Here is a 22524-nt window from a genome sequence, read left to right on the forward strand (position 1 = left end):
TTTATCACTTTAGTGCATTTGTTTTATTTTTAGCTTCTAGTTATGCGTTATTGTATTTCCATGTTATTTTAGATATCACTTTACTTTTTTGTTTTTAAATAATGCTTTTAAACATAGCAAACTTTTTTTCTTTTGGTGAGGAACATTGGCCCTTAGCTAACATCTGTTGTCAATCTTCCTCTTTTTTTCTCCCCAAACCCCCCCAGTATGTAGTTGTATATCCTACTTGTAGGTCCTTCTAGTTCCTCTGTGTGGGACCCCACCTCAGCATGGCCTGATGAGTGGTGCTAGGTCTGCGCCCAGGATCTGAACTCGCGAACCGTGGGATGCCAAAGTGCAGCAGGCGAACTTAACCACTTGGCCATGGAGCCAGCCCCTCAATTTACTTTTTACAATGTACTTTTAAGCATTTTAAACTTTACTAATGTAAGACTGTTTTCATTTGGTTTTGGTGAATTATAATAAAGTGGAAGATCTTATTTAGGCAGTAGATTATTTTTAGCAAAGAGCGTAAGCTCTCCATTTTTATCTTTTAGCTAAATAACAGATATATGGAAGCCTAAAATTAAGTATATTTTATATTTCAATTTAGTTGGATATAATACTCTAGTCGCCCTCTTATTTGCGATTTCTCTTTCTGTGCTTTCAGTTAGCCCTTTTTTCCTGATTTTAAACCCAGTTGGAGCTATTGTATAAGGCCATGCATGTTATGCAGATATGTGTGTGTCCCATTCACAGAGACAGTTGTGTGAACGGTAAACCCAAGAACTTGGAAGTGCACAACCTTTTTAACTGTACATCACCCTGCCAATACCCCTTCCAGTGCAATGTTTCTCCCTCTGTCTAGTTGAGGAAACAGACATGTGCCCAGTCAAGTATAGCTGATGTGATAAGTGCTACTTATGGTATAATCTAAGTATTGTGGAGCCCAGAGGAAGAGGGGGTTAATTTCTTTAGGGGATTACAGAAATCAATGAATGTAGAGAAAGAGTTGACCATTACTTGAGGGAATTTAATATATACATTATATTAATATTATATTTATTTTTTTAAAGAATTATAGAGGTTGAATTGTCCATTAAGAAATCAAATCAGAAAATTGCATTGCCCCTAGTTTTAAGGCTCCTAGCTTAGAATAGAGAAAGACAGCTTTCCTTACCTCCATTCCTATATCTGGATTTCTAAAAGTCTAGTTTTTATTTCTTAAAATGCCACTGTCACAGCTGGGGTTAACCCTGGCGTCACATGTGTGTGAGATAGTGTGTCTATCTAGACAGCAAGATAAGAATGTTTTTTAGGTTCCATGTATTGCTTAAGAGGATGACATGCTGACCACCATTCTCTTATTTCAGAGTAAACTTTTTGTTTATTCTCAGAAAACAGCATAAACTGCCCTTAGTCAGGCCTTTGCTAGAGATTTCAATATTTTATTAAAAGCTGGGTTGAGAGAAGTGACATTTATGGAAGATCATTCATCTAAATCAGTATTTCACAAATTGTGTTTGGCTAATGCTAATCCTGAGAGATTTTTTGGCTCAGAAATGGCTACTCTAGGAATATGTAAATAAGGATCTCGTAATGAACACTGTAAATCAGCCTGTGAGATGAGCATCATTTCGTGGTATGTGTTTTATTGTTACCTGAACATGAGTGAATTAAGACCTTGAGGGACTGGAACAAATTGACTGAGGAGTGTTTAGAAATGAGACTGGCAGGGTAAGCAGGAAGCATCATGGGGTCCCTTGTAAATCACTAAGGGAACCACCGGAGTAATGGGCAGGATTGCATCGCCCCTTAGAAAGTTCATTCTGGCTCCAGAGTAGAGAACAAGATGGAAGAGATGTGGCTGCTCTCAGAGAGACCGGAGAGGAGATGGTCGTGGTAATTCCTCAGGAGGGAGGTTGGGCTGGACCGATATAATAAAAGTGGGACTGGAAGCAGGACAGGGTGCATTCAAGTTGTAGTTAGGAAGCAGAACTTACAGGATTGTTGGTTGAGTGGATATTGCTGGAGGAGAGGGATAGAAGAGAGAGAAAAAAGTTAAAGATGACTCCTCAGTTTCTTGTCTTTATTTATGTATGTATCAAATATTTATTGATAAATATTTGGTATCAGATACCTTTCTAGACACTGAGGATGCAGTGATGAGCAAGATAAATGAGATGGCTTCTCTCCTTACATTCTAGTGGGAGAGATAGATAATAATCAAATAAATGAATTTTTATTAACTGCGTTATGGTTTATACCACCAAAACAGTGGATGAAGTGGGAACACAGATCAAGGAGATCAGGGAGAATGTGGGTAATAGAGTACTACAAAGATGATTATGATTTGGACTGGTTTCTTTGGGGAGACAGAAAATTCTAGATAAAATTGTAAATTACACAATATAGACAGCCTATATGCCTTGTAAAGAAGTTTCCAGGACTGACTGGAGTAGGCCGGGAGTGGAATTTAAGAGGTTGTGACATTAATCCCCACGAGAAGGACAAATAACTGACCTAAGGCATGTCATTGTTCAGAGAGGAGGAGATTCATTAAAAGGTACTAGTGAAATTATCGTAGAAAGAAGTTATCGTTGTTGGATGTGGAAATGTTTGGACGAAGCAATTAGGTAGTTTGTGCCAATTCCTGAAATGAACACCCAGGAGGGGGTGCAGACTTTGGGGTAAGAGGCATTTATGTTTGACTCTGTTGGTTTTGTGAAGCTATGGATCATCCAAGTGAAGTCCAGTTGGAGATACCAGTATATGGTTTTCCCAATCATTCCCAAATAGATATGTGGTGGAGTAAAACATCTAATTACTGTGTTTTAGGCCTTCAGGGGGTCTTATCAAACTCCAAAATTCATTAGGTAACTATTCAATGGGCAGCAATTATAAAAGCAGAAAGAAATCCCAACTTCAGGTTCACAAGCTATTTAATTTTTCTCCCTTCTTTGTTTTTGTTTTTGTCAATTTAGCTCTTTTATGACATACATAATTTACTAATAATATCCTAATATTTCAGAGAAATTGGGGTCATAATGAAGGGGAAGAAAGTGCAGATATGTGCCTATTACTCCATATTATCCTACCTATTCCACCTATGGCTTTTTGGGTTTTAGAAGGCCCCCAAGACCTTAAATCTTCATGTTCCTATGAGTTCTTATTAACAGACAAAGGAATGTCTGAAGGATCTAGTTTGCCAGAGGGAGGTGTCAGGAGAATATTAATTGCCTTATCCATTTAAATTCATTGAAAAGCAGAGCTAAATTTAGCCTAGTACATTACTCTAAACAGTTTGCTTTTATGTCAGGGGAATATAAAATTCGTTTTGCCATTGTAGTGTTGACATGCGAGATTTGTTTTGTAGTTGAATGAGTGCTGTATATTTATATACCTTTCTATTTAAAAATGGTGAAAAATTTTCACCTCTCTTGCTATTGTTCATTGAAATGATGATAGAAACATACAATTTGAAATTACTAAACTACAAAGATTTCCAAGGACAGATGTGTAGTTTTTTGCTTATATCTTGGCCTTCTTTTGTGGTTGTATCTTGGATTATTAAAGTCATTTTTAACTGGTTTACTTTTCATCATAAAATAAGAAAACTTTTTTGGATAGGAGGAGAATGAATTTTAGCTCAATATACCTCCACTGTCTCCTATATTTATACATTATCTTTAAGATGACTTAAAATCATGGATCAGTAGATTCCTACCGTAGTAGGAATGAAAAGAGTCTTTAAGACAGAACTTCTATAGCATGAGAAGCTATGAAGCCCTTTCTGTGTTCTTTGCAGTACTAGCTCTGGTTAGTCAGTGCGTACATTTTGAATGAATGATTGATTTCTGAACTACGTTGTACTACATGGAAATGATAATAATGTAGTCAATAGTCTGAGGTGCTTCCCCCATGTCCCCTTTATCACTTCCAACACTACTTCTGTCAGTTTTTTTAAAATTGAGGTATGATTAACACATAACATTATATTAGTTTCATTGGTTTTAATATTCTTTTTCATTTTGCTAGGAAAGTTTTTTGTAGAACACAGTGTAGTGTCCTCCTGGGCCACCTAAGCTCAGAATGTAGAAATGAGAGAGGATCCATAGGTGGGCATTATTCTCCATTTTGTATGAGGGCATGAGAAGTGATTCAGTGTGATTGCATCTGCCCCAAAGCAGCGGATCTGGGTTGCGTCAGCCTACAGAAGCCAGTTGCCAGCCTTCTCAATAGAGAGCAGTCTTCAGATTATGGCAGGCTGTGTAGCTCAGAGCATAGACCTAAGAAGTTTCTTGGATGGTATCCCTGTTTGACTATGTCCCTGATTGTGGGGAAACTTTTAGCAGGGCTGGACCCTTTGAATAATAGGGGTTGTACACTAGAGTGTCGTCAAGGCAGGCACAATAAGACAAAAGTAAATCTGCAGAAATGGACTGAAGTGTCTCATCCCATTAAAAATTTACATTGATCAGAATTTCATTTACTCTTTTAAACCAGATCTTCAAAGGTTGTAAAAGTTATGCAAGATAATTTAAGTACTTCATGCCCTACTATCCAGAATTATGGGGAGTTTTTCTGAGTAGTTCCTGTCAATTCAAATGTTTCTAGATTCTTAGAATAATTCACAGACGTTTTTGTTGTCTTTCTTGTTTAACAGAGGACAATAGAGAGCTATGTGGATAAACGCGTGGGTACAACATATGGTCCTCCTGCGGGAAAGAAGATGACTGTTTTTATTGATGATGTGAATATGCCAATAATCAATGAGTGGGGAGACCAGGTATGTGGATCCTATTGTGCACTTTATTTCTTCAATTCAGCGTTGATTTATTCTTTGTTGAGTAAATATTATTCTATCTTTTCAACATGCAATTCCTGAATTCTAATAAAGTCCATTATTTGGAAACACTCAAGGAGTTAGGTTCTGGGATATAAAGGAGTGACATTTTAATTCTGAAAGTTGTCTTTCTTAGGTTACTAATGAGATAGTACGACAGCTGATGGAACAGAATGGATTTTATAACCTAGAGAAGCCTGGGGAGTTTACCAGCATTGTGGACATCCAGATTTTGGCAGCCATGATTCATCCTGGAGGCGGACGCAATGATATACCCCAAAGACTCAAGAGGCACTTCTCTGTATTTAACTGCACGTTGCCCTCTGATGCATCTATGGACAAGATCTTTGGTAAAATGAGTGGCAGTGGGGCATGGGGAGGGAAGACCACTTGCTTATGTTCCAATGAGAAAATATCCACCCAGAGGTCAACACGGAAGGAGCACTGGGTGGCTTCTTAGTCTATTGTCCTCATCACTTTAAAGTAGTGTATTTTGTTTATATGAGGATTTATTATACATATGTACTGAATTAGGTGCCTCAGTAGATCTTTTCTTCCTAGGTTTTTCTTAAAGTAACTGTTTCTAGCTTCTTAAGCAAGGAAGTTAACCATGGAGATGGTGAGGTTGTTTCCCCATGGATAAACATATTTGAGGTCTGGCTTGATAGAATACCATGCCAAAAATTTATGTAGCTGATACTTTAACCAACCCATCTAATGATTTTGGCCAAAGAAATAATTTTGCGTAGAGTAGAGATTAGCCAGAGTCTGATCTTCAGAGTAATTTATAGGATGTTAATAAGTTATTGATTGATTAAATACATAGTATTTCAAAAATAATTAGATTGAAGAAACAGTAGCCCAATAGATAACCGTAATTATTTAGCTGAGCAATTAAAATAATTGTGTAACTGAGTTTGGAATTACTCTTTGCAGAAAAAGAGTGTAAAGTTATGTATGCAGTCATGTTAGGTATTAATTTACCATTTCTGAAACTGCTACTGAGAAAAAGCTCATTAGGGTTACCCTAATTAATTTCTGGCGGACTAAAATGTCATCTTAGCACCCTAGGCTAGTGGAGTGTGGCAGTGTCTGCCTTCAGTCACAGCAGTGGGCAAAGTTTTGGAAACCAAATGCATGTGAATTATCTAAACTTGGGATAGGTAAAGTGGACCAGAAAGAATGACTGTTATCGCTTTTAATTGTTCTTTTTTGCCTGGAAAGTTTTACATATTAAGTAAACTGAAATGTTTTATAATGCACGGAAAGGCAACAACAGAATGGAAAAATCTTGAAAACTCATGAAACTTCCCTTTTTCTTATCTTTTCTAAGGTAACTTTATATATTTATCAGTTATCCAGTTAGTAATATTGAATTAGTTCAGCTAGGGCTTTCAGTAGTATTTCTTGATCAACTTTTCAATATTTGAAACCCAACTTACGTCTATTTTTTTAGGTTTAAAAAAATAAGAGAACATTAATCAATATAAATTTCTTTAATATATGGTTATCTATTAAAACGTGTAATTATATTTGTGCAAACTCTACATTATAATGCTTGTCATCTTAACGTAGTTGATTTGAACCATCAGTCAAATGTTACAACTTTCTTCCCCTCTCAGGTGTCATTGGGGTAGGCTACTACTGTCCCCAAAGGGGTTTCTCAGAAGAAGTGACAGATTCAGTGACGAAACTGGTTCCCCTGACACGCCGACTATGGCAGATGACTAAGACTAAAATGCTCCCTACCCCTGCGAAATTCCATTATGTATTTAACCTTCGAGATCTTTCTAGGATCTGGCAGGGAATGCTGAACACTACTTCAGAGGTTATCAAGGAACCAGATGTAAGTGATACATAAGAGGGGAAAACAAGTGACATTGTTATATATTATACTCCCTAAAGATTCTTAGTAATGTTATTTTTAGTGGAATTATGTTTTAGCATGGAGATTCTTTACTGCTTTTCAGTTAGCATAAACAAGGGAACATTTCTTTTAAAAAATTCTAATGAAATTAAGTTTATGTTTAAGGAGATAGTATATACAATTATTTTCTAATGAATAGAATAAAAGAAACAGTTGATTTTATTTTTCTGTTGTAAGATATTTTACTTATACGAAATAATAGAAAGAATCATTGTTGACTTTATTATATAATAGTCTTCATATTTTATGCTTGACATTTTTGTTGTTGTTGTTGAGGAAGATTGACCCTGAGCTAGCATCTGTTGACAATTTTCCTCTTTTTGCTTGAGGAGGATTTGCCTTGAGCAAACATCTGTGCCAATCTTCCTCTATTTTGTATGTGGGTTGCCACAGCAGCTTGGCTGACAAGTGGTGTAGGTCCACACCTGGTATCCAAACCCGTGAACCTGGGCTGCTGAAGCGGAGCACGCCAAACTTAACCCCTAGGCCACAGGGCTGGCCCCTAAACTTGACATTTTAAGTTAAAAAAAAAGTAATTATCAGAGCTGGCCCAGTGGTGTAGTGGTTAAGTTCGAGTGCTCTGCTTTGGCGGCCTGGGGTTCACAGGTTTGGATCCTGGGCACCGATCTACACACTGCTCATCAAGCCGTGCTGTGGTGGTGTCCCACATAAAAAGCAGAGAAGATTGGCATGGATGTTAGTTCAGAGACAATCTTCCTTAAGCAAAAAGAAGAATATTGGCAACAGATGTTAACTCAGGGCCAATCTTCCTCACACATGCACAAAAAGTTATCTTTATCAACAGTAAAAATTGAATAAACCATTTTATTGTTAATCATCCATGATTTTTCCTTTTCGTGTAACTAGATGCACTAAAAGAGTTACATATATTGGTAAATTGAAAAAAGGCAGAAGAATAGAAATTTCATTTGATAGAAAAATAAGCGTTTGTACATATCCTTGAATATAACAGTTCCTAAGATTATTAGAATTCCCTTTGAATGAGGAACCTTATGTGAAAATCCAGTAAGTCTTTTTTTCCAAAGTGTGACCTTAGTCCTCCGGCTTAGGCAACACTGGCCTCTCTTTCAGCCTTTTATGGAAACTTTTATGGAGGTAGTTAAGCAGGTGGGTTTAAAGAGACTTCTCCACATAAACATACAAAGTCGGTTGAGGTACCAACCAAACCATCACTAGGCGCTTCAAGCGTTGACTATCGGAAAAACCACTCTGCTCCAGAAGCTCACAAAGTAGGTAACCCCACCGCCTGACTTGAGAACAAGACATTTTGTAGCAAACTCTCTCTCCTTGTTACAGAGAATCGAGAGTCATTTTAGCAGCAGTGAACGTTTTAACATGACTTTTTCCTCAAGTTATTGACAAATTAATGGCGTTGTGAATGCACTTCTCCAGTATGACTTTTTGAGTAGCTGGTTTTTGGTGCTTATTTTAAATTAGCATCAGCAGTTCCAGCAAATTGTGTTATCGTGAACTTTTGTCTTTCCTGAACCTTTGACTATATTTTACTAAACTCCTTTTATATTCTGACCAAATAGTATTTTATCATTAGTAACATAAGGGCTTAAAAATCTTATAACTTGTGGGACTGGCCCCGTGGCCAAGTGGTTAAGTTTGCACGCTCTGCTTCTGTGGCTCAGGCTTTCGCCAGTTCGGATGCTGGGTGGGGACATGGGACTGCTCATCAGGCCACGTTGAGGTGGCGTCCTACATGCCACAACTAGAAGGACCCACAGCTAAAATATACATCTATGTACTGGGGGTATTTGGGGAAAAAAAGCAGAAAAGAAAATCTTATAACTTGCAAAATGTTACCAAGTTAAGAAATTTCCACCAGTCTTTCTTATCAAATAATGAGCTTAGACAAACATTTGTTATTCTTACTGTAGGAACAGGTGTATTGGGTCATTAATTTCCTCAACTTCCAGAAACTTTGGGGCTGCATTATCTGGACTAGGTGATTGCACTGTTCAGATAATCTAGATTTTTGCCACAAATTTTCTTCACCTTGTGTTAAGTGAATATACCTTTGTAGTATATTCTTTGTATATACTTTGTAGCTCAGGTGTATACGTGCGAGTGGTTTATAGACTGCATTTTATAGTATGCTCTGGTCATATGAATGTAGGTGTCTTAGTCAAACAGATTAATTTGTCACAAATTTAAGACTTTTACGTAGAATATTAGTTCATTGGTTGATCAGTGTGATTTTAGATTTCGTCTGGGGATGTTTTCGTTTTAATTTAAAGACTGAAAATGAATAGGCACTTCTTTCTATTTAATGTCCTTGAATGAGACCAATTTGAAATGAAGTTAAGTATATTTTAACCTTCACTTTTTAAAACGTAGATCTTAAATCAGGAAGGATGGTACTTTACAATATCATCCACTTGAACTCCCAACTATGGCAAATAGCAATTCGTAATGCATTTGAATTGTGCTTTCAACAGGAGCTGTTACGGCTGTGGAAGCACGAGTGTAAACGGGTTATAGCTGACCGTTTCACAGTGCCTGATGATGTGACCTGGTTTGATAAGGCTTTGGTAAATTTGGTGGAGGAGGAGTTTGGTGAAGAGAAAAAACTCCTGGTGGATTGTGGAGTTGACGCTTATTTTGTGGATTTCTTGAGGGATGCACCTGAAGCTACAGGTGAGCAATTGAAGCAGAATTTGGAATTCCCCAAAGGGACATCTGAAGACAACAGCTTCAGTTTAGGGATGTTGAATTTGTGTCTAGTAAACTACGGAAACCATCCTGGGACCTAGCTGGTACTCAATAAACAGAATGAGTGGCTAAGTGCGTACTCCTGGAGTTCAAAGATGGTTTTTTACGCATGCCAGTCTTGCATATTAGGGTAGAATTGGGAGGAAGGATGAGGCAGGAGAAAGTGCACGGGACTAACAGCTGTCACACACAGGTAGATTTGAGGAAGGGGTTTACCACACGTTCACTGAGCATCTCTGAACTTTCTTGGACTCATGCTCCTCATTTATAAAAATGGAAATATTAATGTGTGCATCATGGGGCCCTGTGGGGAATAAATGAAATGTTATCTGTAGAATGGCTTAGGCAGTCTGTGGCTCAGAGTCACTGCTGAATGAAAGGTAGCAAAAAGAATGATAATTATTATTTGGGCCACCCTGAGTGTTGAAAATAAAAAGAAAAATCTCAAATTATCTGAGACGGCCATTGAATAGAATTGGAAAGAGATGAATGATGTGGAGGCAAGCCTTTGTGCTTAGGGTTCTGTGAAAAATTGAGATATATGTTATTTTCCTTATGAAAAGAAGCAGTGCTCCAATTATTTTTTTCCCTCAGAAATAGCTGAGTGAAGTAGAATATTTTTCTTTCATTTAATTACCTTTTCTAATACTGAGGATGAATTTTAAGTTAATTTCCATATTTAAAAGGGCATGTTTAAACATATGCTGTTTATATCTTTGAAATGATTGAAAATGACCAGGCAGCCCTTATTAGATTTGATAAGGATGTATGTGATCTGTCTAGTTTCTGAGTGACAATTGCAAAAGGAGGTTTATTGCTGGCTATGCAGTTAGAGCCATCCTTCCACAGGAAGAAGCTGACACATTTTATTTTCAATCAGGTCATACACATACAAAAATCCTGTAAAGGTAAGAACATTGACCAGATAATTAGAATTTATGTATTTTGCTTCCTCTAATTCAGAAGGATCCATAATTAGAGTACGGTTTTCATGGAGCCAAGCACAACTGCTGTATTTTCGGGGGGGTGGTTGGTGTTGGGAGGCAAACACTTAACCTTTTGTGACTTCAGAGCACTTTATTACTCAAAGCTTGAGTTGAACATTTATGAAACAGTGAAGTGAGTCCTGAAATTCAATTAGTGAGAGCTTTGCAAATAGGCCAATCTTAATGATTATGTTAAATCAATTTCCTTCCTTTGTCATAAAAAGGTTAATATACTGTTATATTAGGACAGGGTCAATTGAAAATAATTATATACTGTTAGATTTGGAAGATCAAGTCACTCTTAGTACCCAGAGAATTTCTAAGTTGTTATTAGTATATTCAACTAATAACGTGTCACTTTTTTCCTGTTACTAATGTTAACTGATAGTGAACTTATGTATGCCCAATTTAGCTTTTTCTTTGGTATTATGCTTTATAGTCAAAGTTGGAAAAGTGTTAACCTGGTATATTATGTGTTTATAACTTTAAAAAGCTATATTGATTTCCATACTTTTCCCAGTGAAATAATTCAATATATTTGTTTATTTAGGAAATCATTTTTCTGTTTTCTCTCAACCCTCCATCTCCATTCTCTCGAATTTACTTCTGTCCTCACCCGCTAACCTGAAATTCTTGAATCATAAAAATGTCCTGAGCAAAAGCAGTGACCTTTTTCTTTTTATTCTTATTAAAAAATCGTTTAATTCTTGACCTCTCTTGCTGATTTTGGCATTAAATCCTTGCTTTTTTCGATCTTCATTTTGACCATTGAGCAAATATCTCTGGGAGGATCCTTGAAATGCCAACATTCAATTATGGATTCAAGTTAAATTCAATGTATATCACATTTGAAATTGGCCCTTTTCTAGATAGGAAAGAACTAAGACTGCATATGATCTCAAAAATTCTAATGCTTTTACTGTTGTTTGCTTTCTTTTCTTTTCTAAAATATGTAATATGACAAGTGGATGAAAATCAGTCTTATTCAGTGTTCAATTGTAGAGCTGTGAGTGTTTTAATTTAGGTTGAAGGAAGGAGTAAAGTCCAGAGACTTGAAGAAACTTAATTGGTTCTTCCTCCGCATCCCCAGGTGAAACTTCTGAGGAAGCCGATGCTGAAATGCCCAAAATTTATGAGCCAATTGAATCTTTTGATCACCTGAAGGAGCGCTTGAATATGTTCCTGCAGCTCTATAATGAGAACGTCCGTGGTGCTGGCATGGATTTGGTGTTCTTTGCAGATGCCATGGTTCACTTAGTCAAGGTCAGTGGCCACGCTCAGTAGCGCCTCCCCAAAGTGATCGACACTTGACTTCACAGCAAAATTTTTTCCCTCCTCTTGCATTTTCGTCTCCTAGGAGAATATTCAATTTCAAAATAAGCTCAATGCTACATTCCAATTTAATTTCTAAATTGAATGCAACATGTCACACCTATAGGCTTAGAATCAGAGTGTGTGTACTTCAAATGTGTGATATGATAATTTTATTCAGTGTTGCTATACAGCTTTCAGCTGAATGTTTTCACTACGTGGAATGAATGTGGTTGACATCTGAGTTCAAAGCATAGGCAAAAAGTTTGCTTATGTTTTGCATCACGCGAAGGATAACTATAAAAAATAGTGCCTCAACTTTGAAGAAATGCTAAGCGAAATAAGCCAGCCACCAAAAGACAAATACTATAGATTCCACTTATGTGAGATACTTAGAGTAGTCAAATTCATAGAGATAGAAAGTAGAATGGTAATTGCCGGGGGCTGGGGGCAAAGGAGAAAGGGAAGGGTTAATGGTACAGAATTTCTTTCTTTTTTTTTTTTTTTTGTGAGGAAGATTGGCCCTGAGCTAACATCCATGTCCATTTTCCTCTCCTTTATATGTGGGATGCCTGCCACAGCATGGCTTAATAAGCAGTGGGAGGGGCTGCTCCCGGGATCTGAACCCGTGAACCCCAGGCTGCTGCAGTGGAGCGCGTGAACATAACCCCTATGCCACTTGGCCGGCCCCCAGAGTTTCACTTTTGAAAAGAGTTTTGGAGATGGGGGGGGGGGGTGGTGGTTGCACAACAATGTGAATGTACTTAATGTCCTTGAACTATGCACTTAAAAATGGTTAAGGTGGTAAATTTTATCTTCTGTGTATTTTACCACAATTAGAAATGATAATTAAAATGTAATGCATAAAAATTGCCTTAGAGCTGGACGAAAATTCTGTTAGAATGAAATCTACCAGGAAAGTACAATTTCCTTTCTAGCCTGTCATGTGAGTCATTACAGTATCCATTCATAGGACAGTTGATCCTCAAATGTTGAAATTAAAACATATTATTTACGTGATAACTTATGTGACCTAATTTATCTATGGTGGAAGATAATGCCATTTAAAATCCATTGTTGATATTCTCACTTTGTTGATGTCAACTGCTTTTTCAGATTACATCTTTTTCTTTAGAAAGAAGACAATTCAAGGCTGTCTTCCCTTACTGAGGTTTAACCATGAGGGACAATCTCATAATTACAAATTGTCAATTCTAATAATTGCGGAATCTTCAGAATGGGGAGGGTTTTAGAGGTGGTCTTGTCAACTCTCCCCCTGACATGGAAGAATGGGAGAAAGGCATTTCTGCACAGCTGGAGTGAGTCCGGGAGAGGGAGGAAGACAGAGAGTTTGTTCCGAGGTTGGGTCTCCCCGGCACGAGGACAACCAGCTTGGAAACTCTGAATTTTCCAGAACCTGAGACATCTGTACTAAATTATGAGTGCAAATGTTCTTCCAAAGGCAAATATAAATAACATTTTGAAATTAGCTCCTAAGTTATACTTGATTAAGAGTTAAGTGTTTCAGGAAGAATAGGCATTCTGTCATATTTAATCATTAAAAGGAAGAAGAAAAAAAGCAAAGCATATTTTCTAAATAAAAAATACCAAAGGCAACTTCATGACTAAGTGTCTATTGGAGACAAAGTCTGATTGACCGGGGTTTCACAGTGGCTCCAATTGAAGATGAGGTTATTTACGTTAGTCTTGTGCTTGAGGAAGTTCTCTATAACTATCTTTTTTCCATTTTCTCAGCACAGATGATGAGCGATGAGCATTTCTTCGCTTTGTCTGGATGTGACATTCGAGGCGTGCGTGCCTCAGCACAGCTCCTTGACTGTGTTTTCCCTCACTCTTAGCCCCCAGTGTGTCTGCTCTAGGATTGGCCAGAGAGTCGGTGACTGGAGTTTTAGAGCTAAAATACCACATTCCTCACTGTCTTCTAGGCCAAATCTTTCTTCTACCCTCTTATTTTTTGTGTACAGTACATCCAAACTGTGTTGTGTGGGTGTGAACCTTGAAATATGTGACCCAGTTACAGTACATGATAGAAGCCAAGAGACAGAATTGACGATGAAAACTGCAGCGAAACAGAATGTGATATGAGAGCACATGTATTTCTTAGTTCCATTGTTAATTCAAATAACTATTTTCTTTCAAAATGGAGAATATCTCTGCAATATCTCTTGTGCCTCTTTGGTTAAAGTTCAAACCATGGCGTGTGTGGTTTTTCACGATCTAGCCCATTCCTACCACTCTACCACTTGTGAATCATGCTCTGCCTCGTGTGTAATCCAGAAAAATCAACTGCTTGTGATTCAACACACCCTGGTTCCAGAGCATCTCACCAGCACCTCATTCCCAGCAGGTGCTGCGTTGTGTAGAATTTATCTGTCTGTGTGTTTTTCTTCCCTGCTGGACAGTAATCTCTGTGAGGGTGGGCACCCAATTTATTCACCTCACTATTCACAGGATGGAGTTCTGCTGAGTCAGGTACCCTCGAGATGCTTGCTAAATAGGTTTGGAATTTAATCAAGTCCTCACTATGGCCTTGAACAGCCCTTTTCTCCCTTATCTCCTGATATTTCTATACCTGGTACTGAAGTTCCAGCCCCTATGGGGCCGCCTCAAGCCTTTTGCTGACTCTGAGACTTTGTGCCTCCCATTCCCTCTTCTTAAAATGTAGCCCAACCCCTGCACGGTGTGCCATCTTCTTTGTGTGATAAATTCTAGTTGTCTTTCAAGATTCAGATCAAATTCCAGTTGCACATCTAAGCCTTCCCTGCACCGAGCATCATTGTCTCCTTGCCATCCTTTCCTCTTCCTCCGTCATTCCTGTCCGTCCCAGCATTCGCCGGGGCACATTACCATCCTTCTGTTACTAGGTCTCTCTCCCCTGCTACAGTGGAGCACCTGCAGGGCAGGATGGGTGCTATCAATTTTTGAAACTTTTGCTAATTATTTAATTAAGAAATTACTATTTGAATTAAAAAACGAATATCTCTATCTCACAATCTCTACATAATGGGACAAAATAACCCCATTTGAAGGTCTCACCTGACTGTGTTTTCTCCTATACTTTGTTTTTACCAAATTATGAGTTTTTTGAGTCCACTTTTAAAACCTTCTATTTGTTTGTTCCTATATATGTTAATTTGTCAAGTATGTTTTAAGGATTGACCGTATACTAATAACTGGGAATCGAAAAGTTTAATATTAAGACCTAGGCCCAGTTGCAGGAGGAGATGTTGGGGTGAAGATTCCCAATACTTAATTAACAACAATTATTTAAACCCTTACTATATTCACTCGCATCAATGAAAGGAAATGGTTATGACAAAAGCCATTTATTTTGAAAGATGTTAACCAAGGAAAGACACAGAAAGTTCTAGTGTGACCTACAGTTGCTCCTTACCATGCATTATCTGTGACTCTTGAAGGAATACGGGGTAAAGAATATGAATAGATGTTGGCAAAATCCTAAGAATTCTTGCCAGTACGCCTACTCTCCTGCCTACAGCAACTTCGGAGAGAATCCGTGGAGAGGGTGAGTGGGAGGCTGGAAAAAAGGGGTGTGTCACCTGCCTTTCCCACAGACCCTCAGGGCCACCGCAGAGACAGGAAAATGGTCTCCATTTCCTGGACTCACACTAAATATGGGAAATAATTTAAAAACCAAGAGCAGTCCCAACAGGAATAGAGCATAGCCTCTGCCAGTGGAGAGAATCCTGAGAAAGGATGTTTAACAAAAGCTTGGCAGCGTGCAGGCTTGGATTACCCCAGGAGGCTTCCCCAGCCGAAGAGAAGTGACCCTTCTCAGCCCCCATCCCACTCTCTGTCATCTATCTCCATCATCTGTCTATCTCTATCATAGAGAAAAGTGGGTATTACAGCAATACCCCAGGCTTAAAATGCAGTCAGGAGGGAAAGATAAACAGTTATTACACCAGATGAAGAATGCATCAAGGAGAATTCTGCACTGAATCCCCTCCAGGTGGCGCTGGAGGCCTGATGGTGTAAGTAGTTCATTCAATACCAGTAAAAGTGGAGAAACATGGACTTCTGTCACAGGTGATGTGGAGTGGTCTGGGGCTACTGACTGGCCCAGAGTGCACTTCTGGTCCACCCATAATCACTTCTTGGTAGATATCTTAGGTATCACTCTCTTGACCAAATAATAGGAAGGTGTTTATGCTTATCTTCTTTAAAAAAAAATTCCATCATTTATGCCATATTTTGGGAATTTTCTTCACTTTAAACTCTTTGTCATTTTTCAAATGTGGAAGATATTCCAATCAACAGTGTGTTCTGTATTCTAAGGATATATGTTGCTTTGAAATTTCTATTCTCTTTCCTATCCTACTGCATTAGGTTGGGCAAACTAAAAAGAAACTTAGTCTTCTTTATTTATCTCCTTGAAAACACAGGACAAGGCCCGGTCTGGGCTGCCTGCTGACTTTTCTGTACTGGTCATCTCCTGGTTTCCCAAAGGCACAGCCCACACTCTACATCCTGTCCAATACTTCCCAAATATTGTTCTCTTTCAGAGATGTCCTCGTTCATCCAGCCAGTATATCTCTTCCTTCTGATCCTGGGACACCTACATCTTCTAAAATGCTTTTATTAAGTAAATAGGAAAAAATGGACTATTTAAATGTTGGACAATACATGCTTTTTCTCTTCCATATTCTAGATCTCACGAGTCATTCGTACTCCCCGGGGAAATGCCCTGCTGGTTGGAGTGGGTGGATCGGGAAAGCAGAGCCTGACAAGGTTGGCTTCTTTCATTGCTGGCTATACTTCCTTCCAGATCACTCTGACAAGGTAACAAGCTTTCACTTTAATTAACCTGAAATAGATTTTGATAGCAGGTTCTCAGAGGCCTGATGTTAAGAATGCGTTTTTCTTATACATAAGGGATCATAATAGTTTTCCTTCTTACGTGTTGACTTGTCATCTTCTCCTTTCAAGCTCTGTCATGGACCATGAAAATTTCACATTAATAATTTGCTTTTGAAGCATTTCAGCCTCTCTTTGCGATGAAGAACTTCCTCACTGTTTTTCTGTTATGCATGGTATAAGTATTATGAGTATTCCTTTTGTGCATTTCAGGAGAAATTTATCCCTACTAAATATTAATTCAGATTTCAAGAATGTTAATAAACTAGGAGAATAGATGAAAAATGTATATAGATTTACTCATTTATACATTTAAAAATATTTATTGAACACCAACTGTGTATCAGTCACTGGCTTGTGGCCGGGGAGTACATGGTAAGCAAGGTACACCTGCCCGTGTCATCATGGAGTTTACGTTATGGACAGACAACCGGATAACTCATTCAGTGAGGTGTGATATGTGGGGGCTCTCTATGAAAAGGAAATAAATGCAGGCCAGATTCTATTGAAATATGAGAGAGAGACTCCTAAGCTAGTCTAAGGGATGGTCAGAAAAGGCTTCCTGGAAGAAGAGATGTTTAAACTGAGACTTGAATATGAGCAGGATTTATCTCAGGGAAGAGGAGCGGTAAAGAATGTTCTAGACAAAACGATGAACACATATGAAGTCACAATTGAGGCCGTGGAAGACATTAAATATGGCTAGGTGTACAGCGTAAAGTGGAAGATGGGAAAGGAAGGGAAATGGAGGCCTTTGAAGGTGTGATAAGGAATCTGGACTTCATTCTAGACCAATAGGAAACTGTTAATGAGTTACCACTAGGGAGGGCATGTCAGATTTGTATGGACAGAAAATGGATGGAAGGAGCTGAGCTGGAATAGTTATTAGGCTGTCTCAGGGATTTGGGCAAGAGATGATGGTGTCCCAAGTGGTAGCAGTGAGAATGGAGAAATGAAGACAGATTCAAGAGATGGTTAGGAAGTTGGAGCTTTTGGGCTTGGTCCACCCTGGTTCTATCTGGGGAAACTAGATGGTGCTGGAACTCATCAAGATGGGGAACCTCAGATGGGAGGTCGTCGGATAGATTTGTGTAGTGCTGGGGGAATTAGGAAGAGAACTCAACATGAAGACATAAGCAGGGGTGATTCAGAGAGGCTAACCTGAATTTCATGATTAAGCAAGAGAAGATTCGAAGCAAAGGACTGGTTTGGGAAGTTTATTTCGGCTGAAAATTATTAGATGTTAATTTCCAGGTGTGGGAGCACACTGCCTCAATAAAAACATCTTCTGACTCCTCTCTCTATGATAAACTAATTCCTAGCCTATTGGGCATAGATGTAGAGCTTTGTCTCGGCCCAATAAGGTAAAACATCCAACTGATCTGTCTCATTGATGGGGTGCATAGTCACCCGCTAGGACAAAGGTTGAAAATTATTAAACATTGGGTTTGGAGATCTAGATATTCAAGTTGCTGTTGTTAGACTTTTATTTGGTCTGAATTATAGGGTTCTGCTTAGAGAATAAATCCAATAAATACCTTGTGTATAATTCTTTTAGTTTGTGGATAGAAGCAGAGTTAGATTACAAATAACCCATATAGGACAGAGATTGGACTCTGAGAGTTTTGTTCCTAATGTTTGTATAAAACCTTATAGTTTTCAAAGCACTTTTCCATGCACTTGTTAATATGATCTTTAAAAGAACTTTATGGGTTAGCACGGCATATAACATTAGCCTGTCTTACAGCTGAGACTCAGAAAGGCTATAACTTGTCTGAAATCCCCACTCTCCCTGGGAATGACCATGATATTTCTGGTTTCTGGTCTGGCTTGACCTTTTGCACCACACTGCCTCAATAAAAACATCTTCTGACTCCTCTCTCTATGATAAACTAATTCCTCAGCATGTCATAATGGGAATGCTTCATTACTCATGGAAAGAAGGGTCAAGGCCTCCTTGCCTTCTCATAGCCTTCAGGAGACCATCCTACTGCATCAGCCTTTGCATAGCTATGTGGCCAAGGCTCAGGAAGCAAGAGCCTCGCTTTTGGGAAGCACAGCCATTTGTTAGATAACTCAAGTCATATTATTTGAGGCAGCGGGGTCCTTGATCCAGGGGACTGGGCTGGAAGTTTTCCCCATATCCTGAGAAATTGGGGTGAGTTATTTTCCTTTGTCTTTTTTTTTACGGGAGACTGTGTCTTTAAACTTCTTGTCTAATTTCTCAGATCTCACTTCTCTAGAAGTCTTCTTAAAATATTGATGCAGGCTAGTGGTATTTCTGGTTCTAGGGTTTAGGTTTTAGATGTTAAAAAAGCACAAAGCGTAGAAGTTAAATATTTAGTAGCTTTTAAAAAATCAGAAGGCCATTTGCTCTTGTGCTCTGAACTCTGACTTTATTTAATGACACAAAATTCAGATAATAATTTAGTAAGTGTGACTTCCAGGATTGGAATATCTTTATTTTCACTTTTGGAAGTAATGGGTTACTCTATGTTGGGACCTCTCTAACATTTTGTGATTGAAAGCTGACTTCCACCGAAGGATTGCTTTTGGCAATGCAAGAAGGTTTAGAGAGGGATGTCCCATAACGTTTCTAGCTATTGTACGACACTGTACTGGATGCTCAGCAAACCCTCTCACGTGGGATCCAACGATGCAATGAAAATAATTGTGTTAGGGGATGAAGAGGGCACCATTTATAATAGGGCATCTCCCTCACCCCGTGTAATAAAGGCGTGAAATGATTTAGTTTAGTTTCATTTAATTTATGAGGTATCTTCTAAAATATCGTTGCAGGTGGGTGCTTAGCAAATATTCCCATTTGACTTTTCTATTATCAGTCCTGACAAATATTTTCAAAATGAGACATGTACACATTCAGATGACACTTGTGGTAAAAATTATATTTTTGTTTCAGGTTGACTTTTCACTTTCAATTTTTTGCGTGTGGAAGAAAATTAATTATAAAGTTTCAGAAAATGTGGAGTTTTAAAAATCAATTTTATCTTTGCAAGTAAATGTAATGTTACTTGACTTGCTGTTAACTAGACTTACTGTGGTGATAATTTTGCAATATGGACAAATATCAAATCAGCACACCTGAAACTAATATAATGTCCTATGTTAATTCCACCTCAATTAAAAAAATGGTTTTTGACTTTAGTGAACAGCAAAGTACTCAGAACTTAACTAAGATGGTGCACCTCTGCTACTCCCAAAGCAATAGCTATTAGAAACTGAAAGAAAAAAAAAATCAATTTCATCTTCGTAAGTAAATATAATGAACTAGTAACACTCACATACAATAAAATACCTATCTGATGGAACAATATCAGCTTTTTTTGGTTAACTAAATGGCATAAAGCATTGTGATAAGGATCTGTCCTTCTTTTCAAAGTAGTTTAGCTAATGACACAATGACCTTATTTTTTAGATCCTACAACACATCGAATCTGATGGAAGACCTGAAGATTTTGTATAGAACAGCGGGTCAGCAAGGCAGAGGAGTCACTTTTATTTTCACAGACAATGAGATTAAGGACGAGTCATTTTTGGAATATATGAACAATGTTTTATCATCGGGGGAGGTAGGAGCTCACTAATTCTTCATGTGTTTTGTCTCTTCTGTTTCCCTCCAACATTAGAGCTGTCTATATTTCCTTCTATTTGAGTTTTGGATAAGTGCTGTTATTAAGGATTAGGTGATCACTATGAAGGAAGGCTTTTTCTATCGAGTTTTTGGAGAGTAAAACTCCCAATCAAAATGTGGAGCTATGCATTTAAAATGTCAATGAATACTCCAAATGACAAGTGAAAAAACACAAGAGGGAGGTTACAAGGAAAGCCGATTGGCTTCTTGATATATCCATTTAACCCCTTAGAGGGCTACGACTTTTCAGTTAATAAAATTGTTTGTGTATTTTAAAATGTGTCTCATCTTGAAGACTTTTGGTTAATTTTGTGAAGGTGAGTTTGAGAACACAAATGGAGGAAAGACCATATATGTACTCAGCTATATATTTCAATCTGTTGTCACGTGCCTGTACCGAATTTGAATGTCTGCACTTCTCTTTTAGGTCTCCAACCTATTTGCTCGTGATGAAATTGATGAAATCAATAGTGATCTCATATCCACCATGAAAAAAGAATACCCCAGGTGCCCTCCGACCAATGAGAACCTGCATGACTACTTCATGAGTCGGGTCCGACAGAACCTTCACATTGTGCTCTGCTTTTCACCAGTTGGGGAGAAATTCCGAAATCGAGCTTTGAAGTTCCCCGCCCTTATTTCAGGATGCACCATTGACTGGTTCAGCCGATGGCCTAAGGATGCCTTAGTTGCTGGTTAGTGTGGTGGAAATTTTTATGTCAGAGTTTCTGGTTTACAGTCTTTGTTTATTTAGGTTCTGTGCTCTTTGCCTTCTCTGGACTGGGTTGAGCCAAAAGTCACTTTGTCCAATGTTTGGGGATTTTTGCAAGGTTGTGCTCTTTCTCATTTGGTAGCTAATTTTTCTCAGAGCATGGTTATCAGAGAATGAGATCTTCAGTCCGTTACCCCTTGGAATAGTGTACAGTGATTCTCGTCTTTTCAGAGATGCCTGAAGACTTTTTCTCAGTTGGATCCCCAGGCAGGTTCTGGGATGTCACAGGAAGGCACTGAGGTTTTAACATCTTTGATAGTGTTTGTGTTATTTTTTACATAGGTTGGTTAACCTCAAAGTAGTTGAAGCCAGGAGTCTCTTGGACATTTCCTTCTTGTGGCTGCAGTGCTGGAAATCAAAGAGGAAATCTTATCCAGCAATCCTCTGATGGTTTTGTCTCCTTGAAAAGGATGTTACCCACAATGTTCTATGGCTGGAGTCCTTGCTTCTGTCTAATCTTTCATCCTATGGAATGTTAATGCTACTGTTACTCTGTAAATGACATTGATCATAAAAGTAGTATAGACATTAGAGATCATTCATGTAGTTTATGCTTTTTTCAGCTTTTGGTGAGAAATTATCTGTGAATTATTTAAACGATATAAAAGTTCCCTTGATTCAGGGCAGTGGCTTTCAAACATTTTGTCTGGTTATTGTGTTTTAATAATAATTAAGAAGCGTCTTGTTTACCAGGAAAACCTTACAGGTAGCCCTAAGAGATAAAACAGTGAAAAGTGGAGGGGAGGAAGGATTCTGGAGCTTTGCCCTCTCACCTCACCCCACTCCTGCCACTCCCACACCTGCCTCTCCAGCTCTGTGGTACCCAGTGAAAGAATGACTGATTAGCCCGTCTCCTGCCCTTTAGATGGAGAAACTGGGGAGAGTGAAGCTGAGGGAATTGTCAGAGGTTCAACAAGCCAGCAGCATCAGCATTGGGGCTAGAGCCCAGATGTATATAGATGTATGTATGTATGTATGTACGTATATATCTATTTTTTAACAAACTCTTATCCACTGGGGAAGTTTTGTTCTCAACCCACTACTATTGGCGATAATGTTTTTCCAATTTGTGGCTTTTAAACACAGAATGTTTTAATGTATTCAAAGTACAAATGTACAGTTTTCTCTTGTATTCAAGGTTTGAGAAAAGACCAGTGATTTAAAATTCTAAGTTCTATTAAAATGTAACTACAACTAAGGGTAAAACTTTAAAATCCTTGAAGTAGGATATAAATGCAGAACACAAAATGACAATATTTAGAGCTGTATTAAAGTTTACTATGAAATACAGTCATGCATCACTTATTAATGGGGATACGTTCTGAGAAACACATCATTAGGCGATTTCATCATTGTGCGAACATCATAGAGTGTGCTCACATGAAACTAGATGATATAGCCTACTACACA

General features: G+C 38.2%; 1 protein-coding gene across 2 annotated transcripts in view; it reads left to right on the plus strand.

Moving 5' to 3' along the window:
* DNAH5 (dynein axonemal heavy chain 5) overlaps nt 1–22524 on the plus strand; it is a 267250-nt gene that overhangs the window by 163410 nt on the left and 81316 nt on the right. For both annotated transcript variants that reach the window (XM_023625835.2, XM_023625834.2), the window contains exons 48-55: nt 4646–4768; nt 4962–5175; nt 6448–6671; nt 9221–9419; nt 11571–11743; nt 16485–16615; nt 20127–20280; nt 20770–21037. In XM_023625835.2, coding sequence (XP_023481603.2) covers nt 4646–4768; nt 4962–5175; nt 6448–6671; nt 9221–9419; nt 11571–11743; nt 16485–16615; nt 20127–20280; nt 20770–21037 — 1486 coding nt within the window. The remainder of the gene's footprint in view (nt 1–4645; nt 4769–4961; nt 5176–6447; nt 6672–9220; nt 9420–11570; nt 11744–16484; nt 16616–20126; nt 20281–20769; nt 21038–22524) is intronic.

Source organism: Equus caballus, chromosome 21 (genome assembly GCF_041296265.1).
Source record: "Equus caballus isolate H_3958 breed thoroughbred chromosome 21, TB-T2T, whole genome shotgun sequence".
Classification (NCBI taxonomy): domain Eukaryota; kingdom Metazoa; phylum Chordata; class Mammalia; order Perissodactyla; family Equidae; genus Equus; species Equus caballus.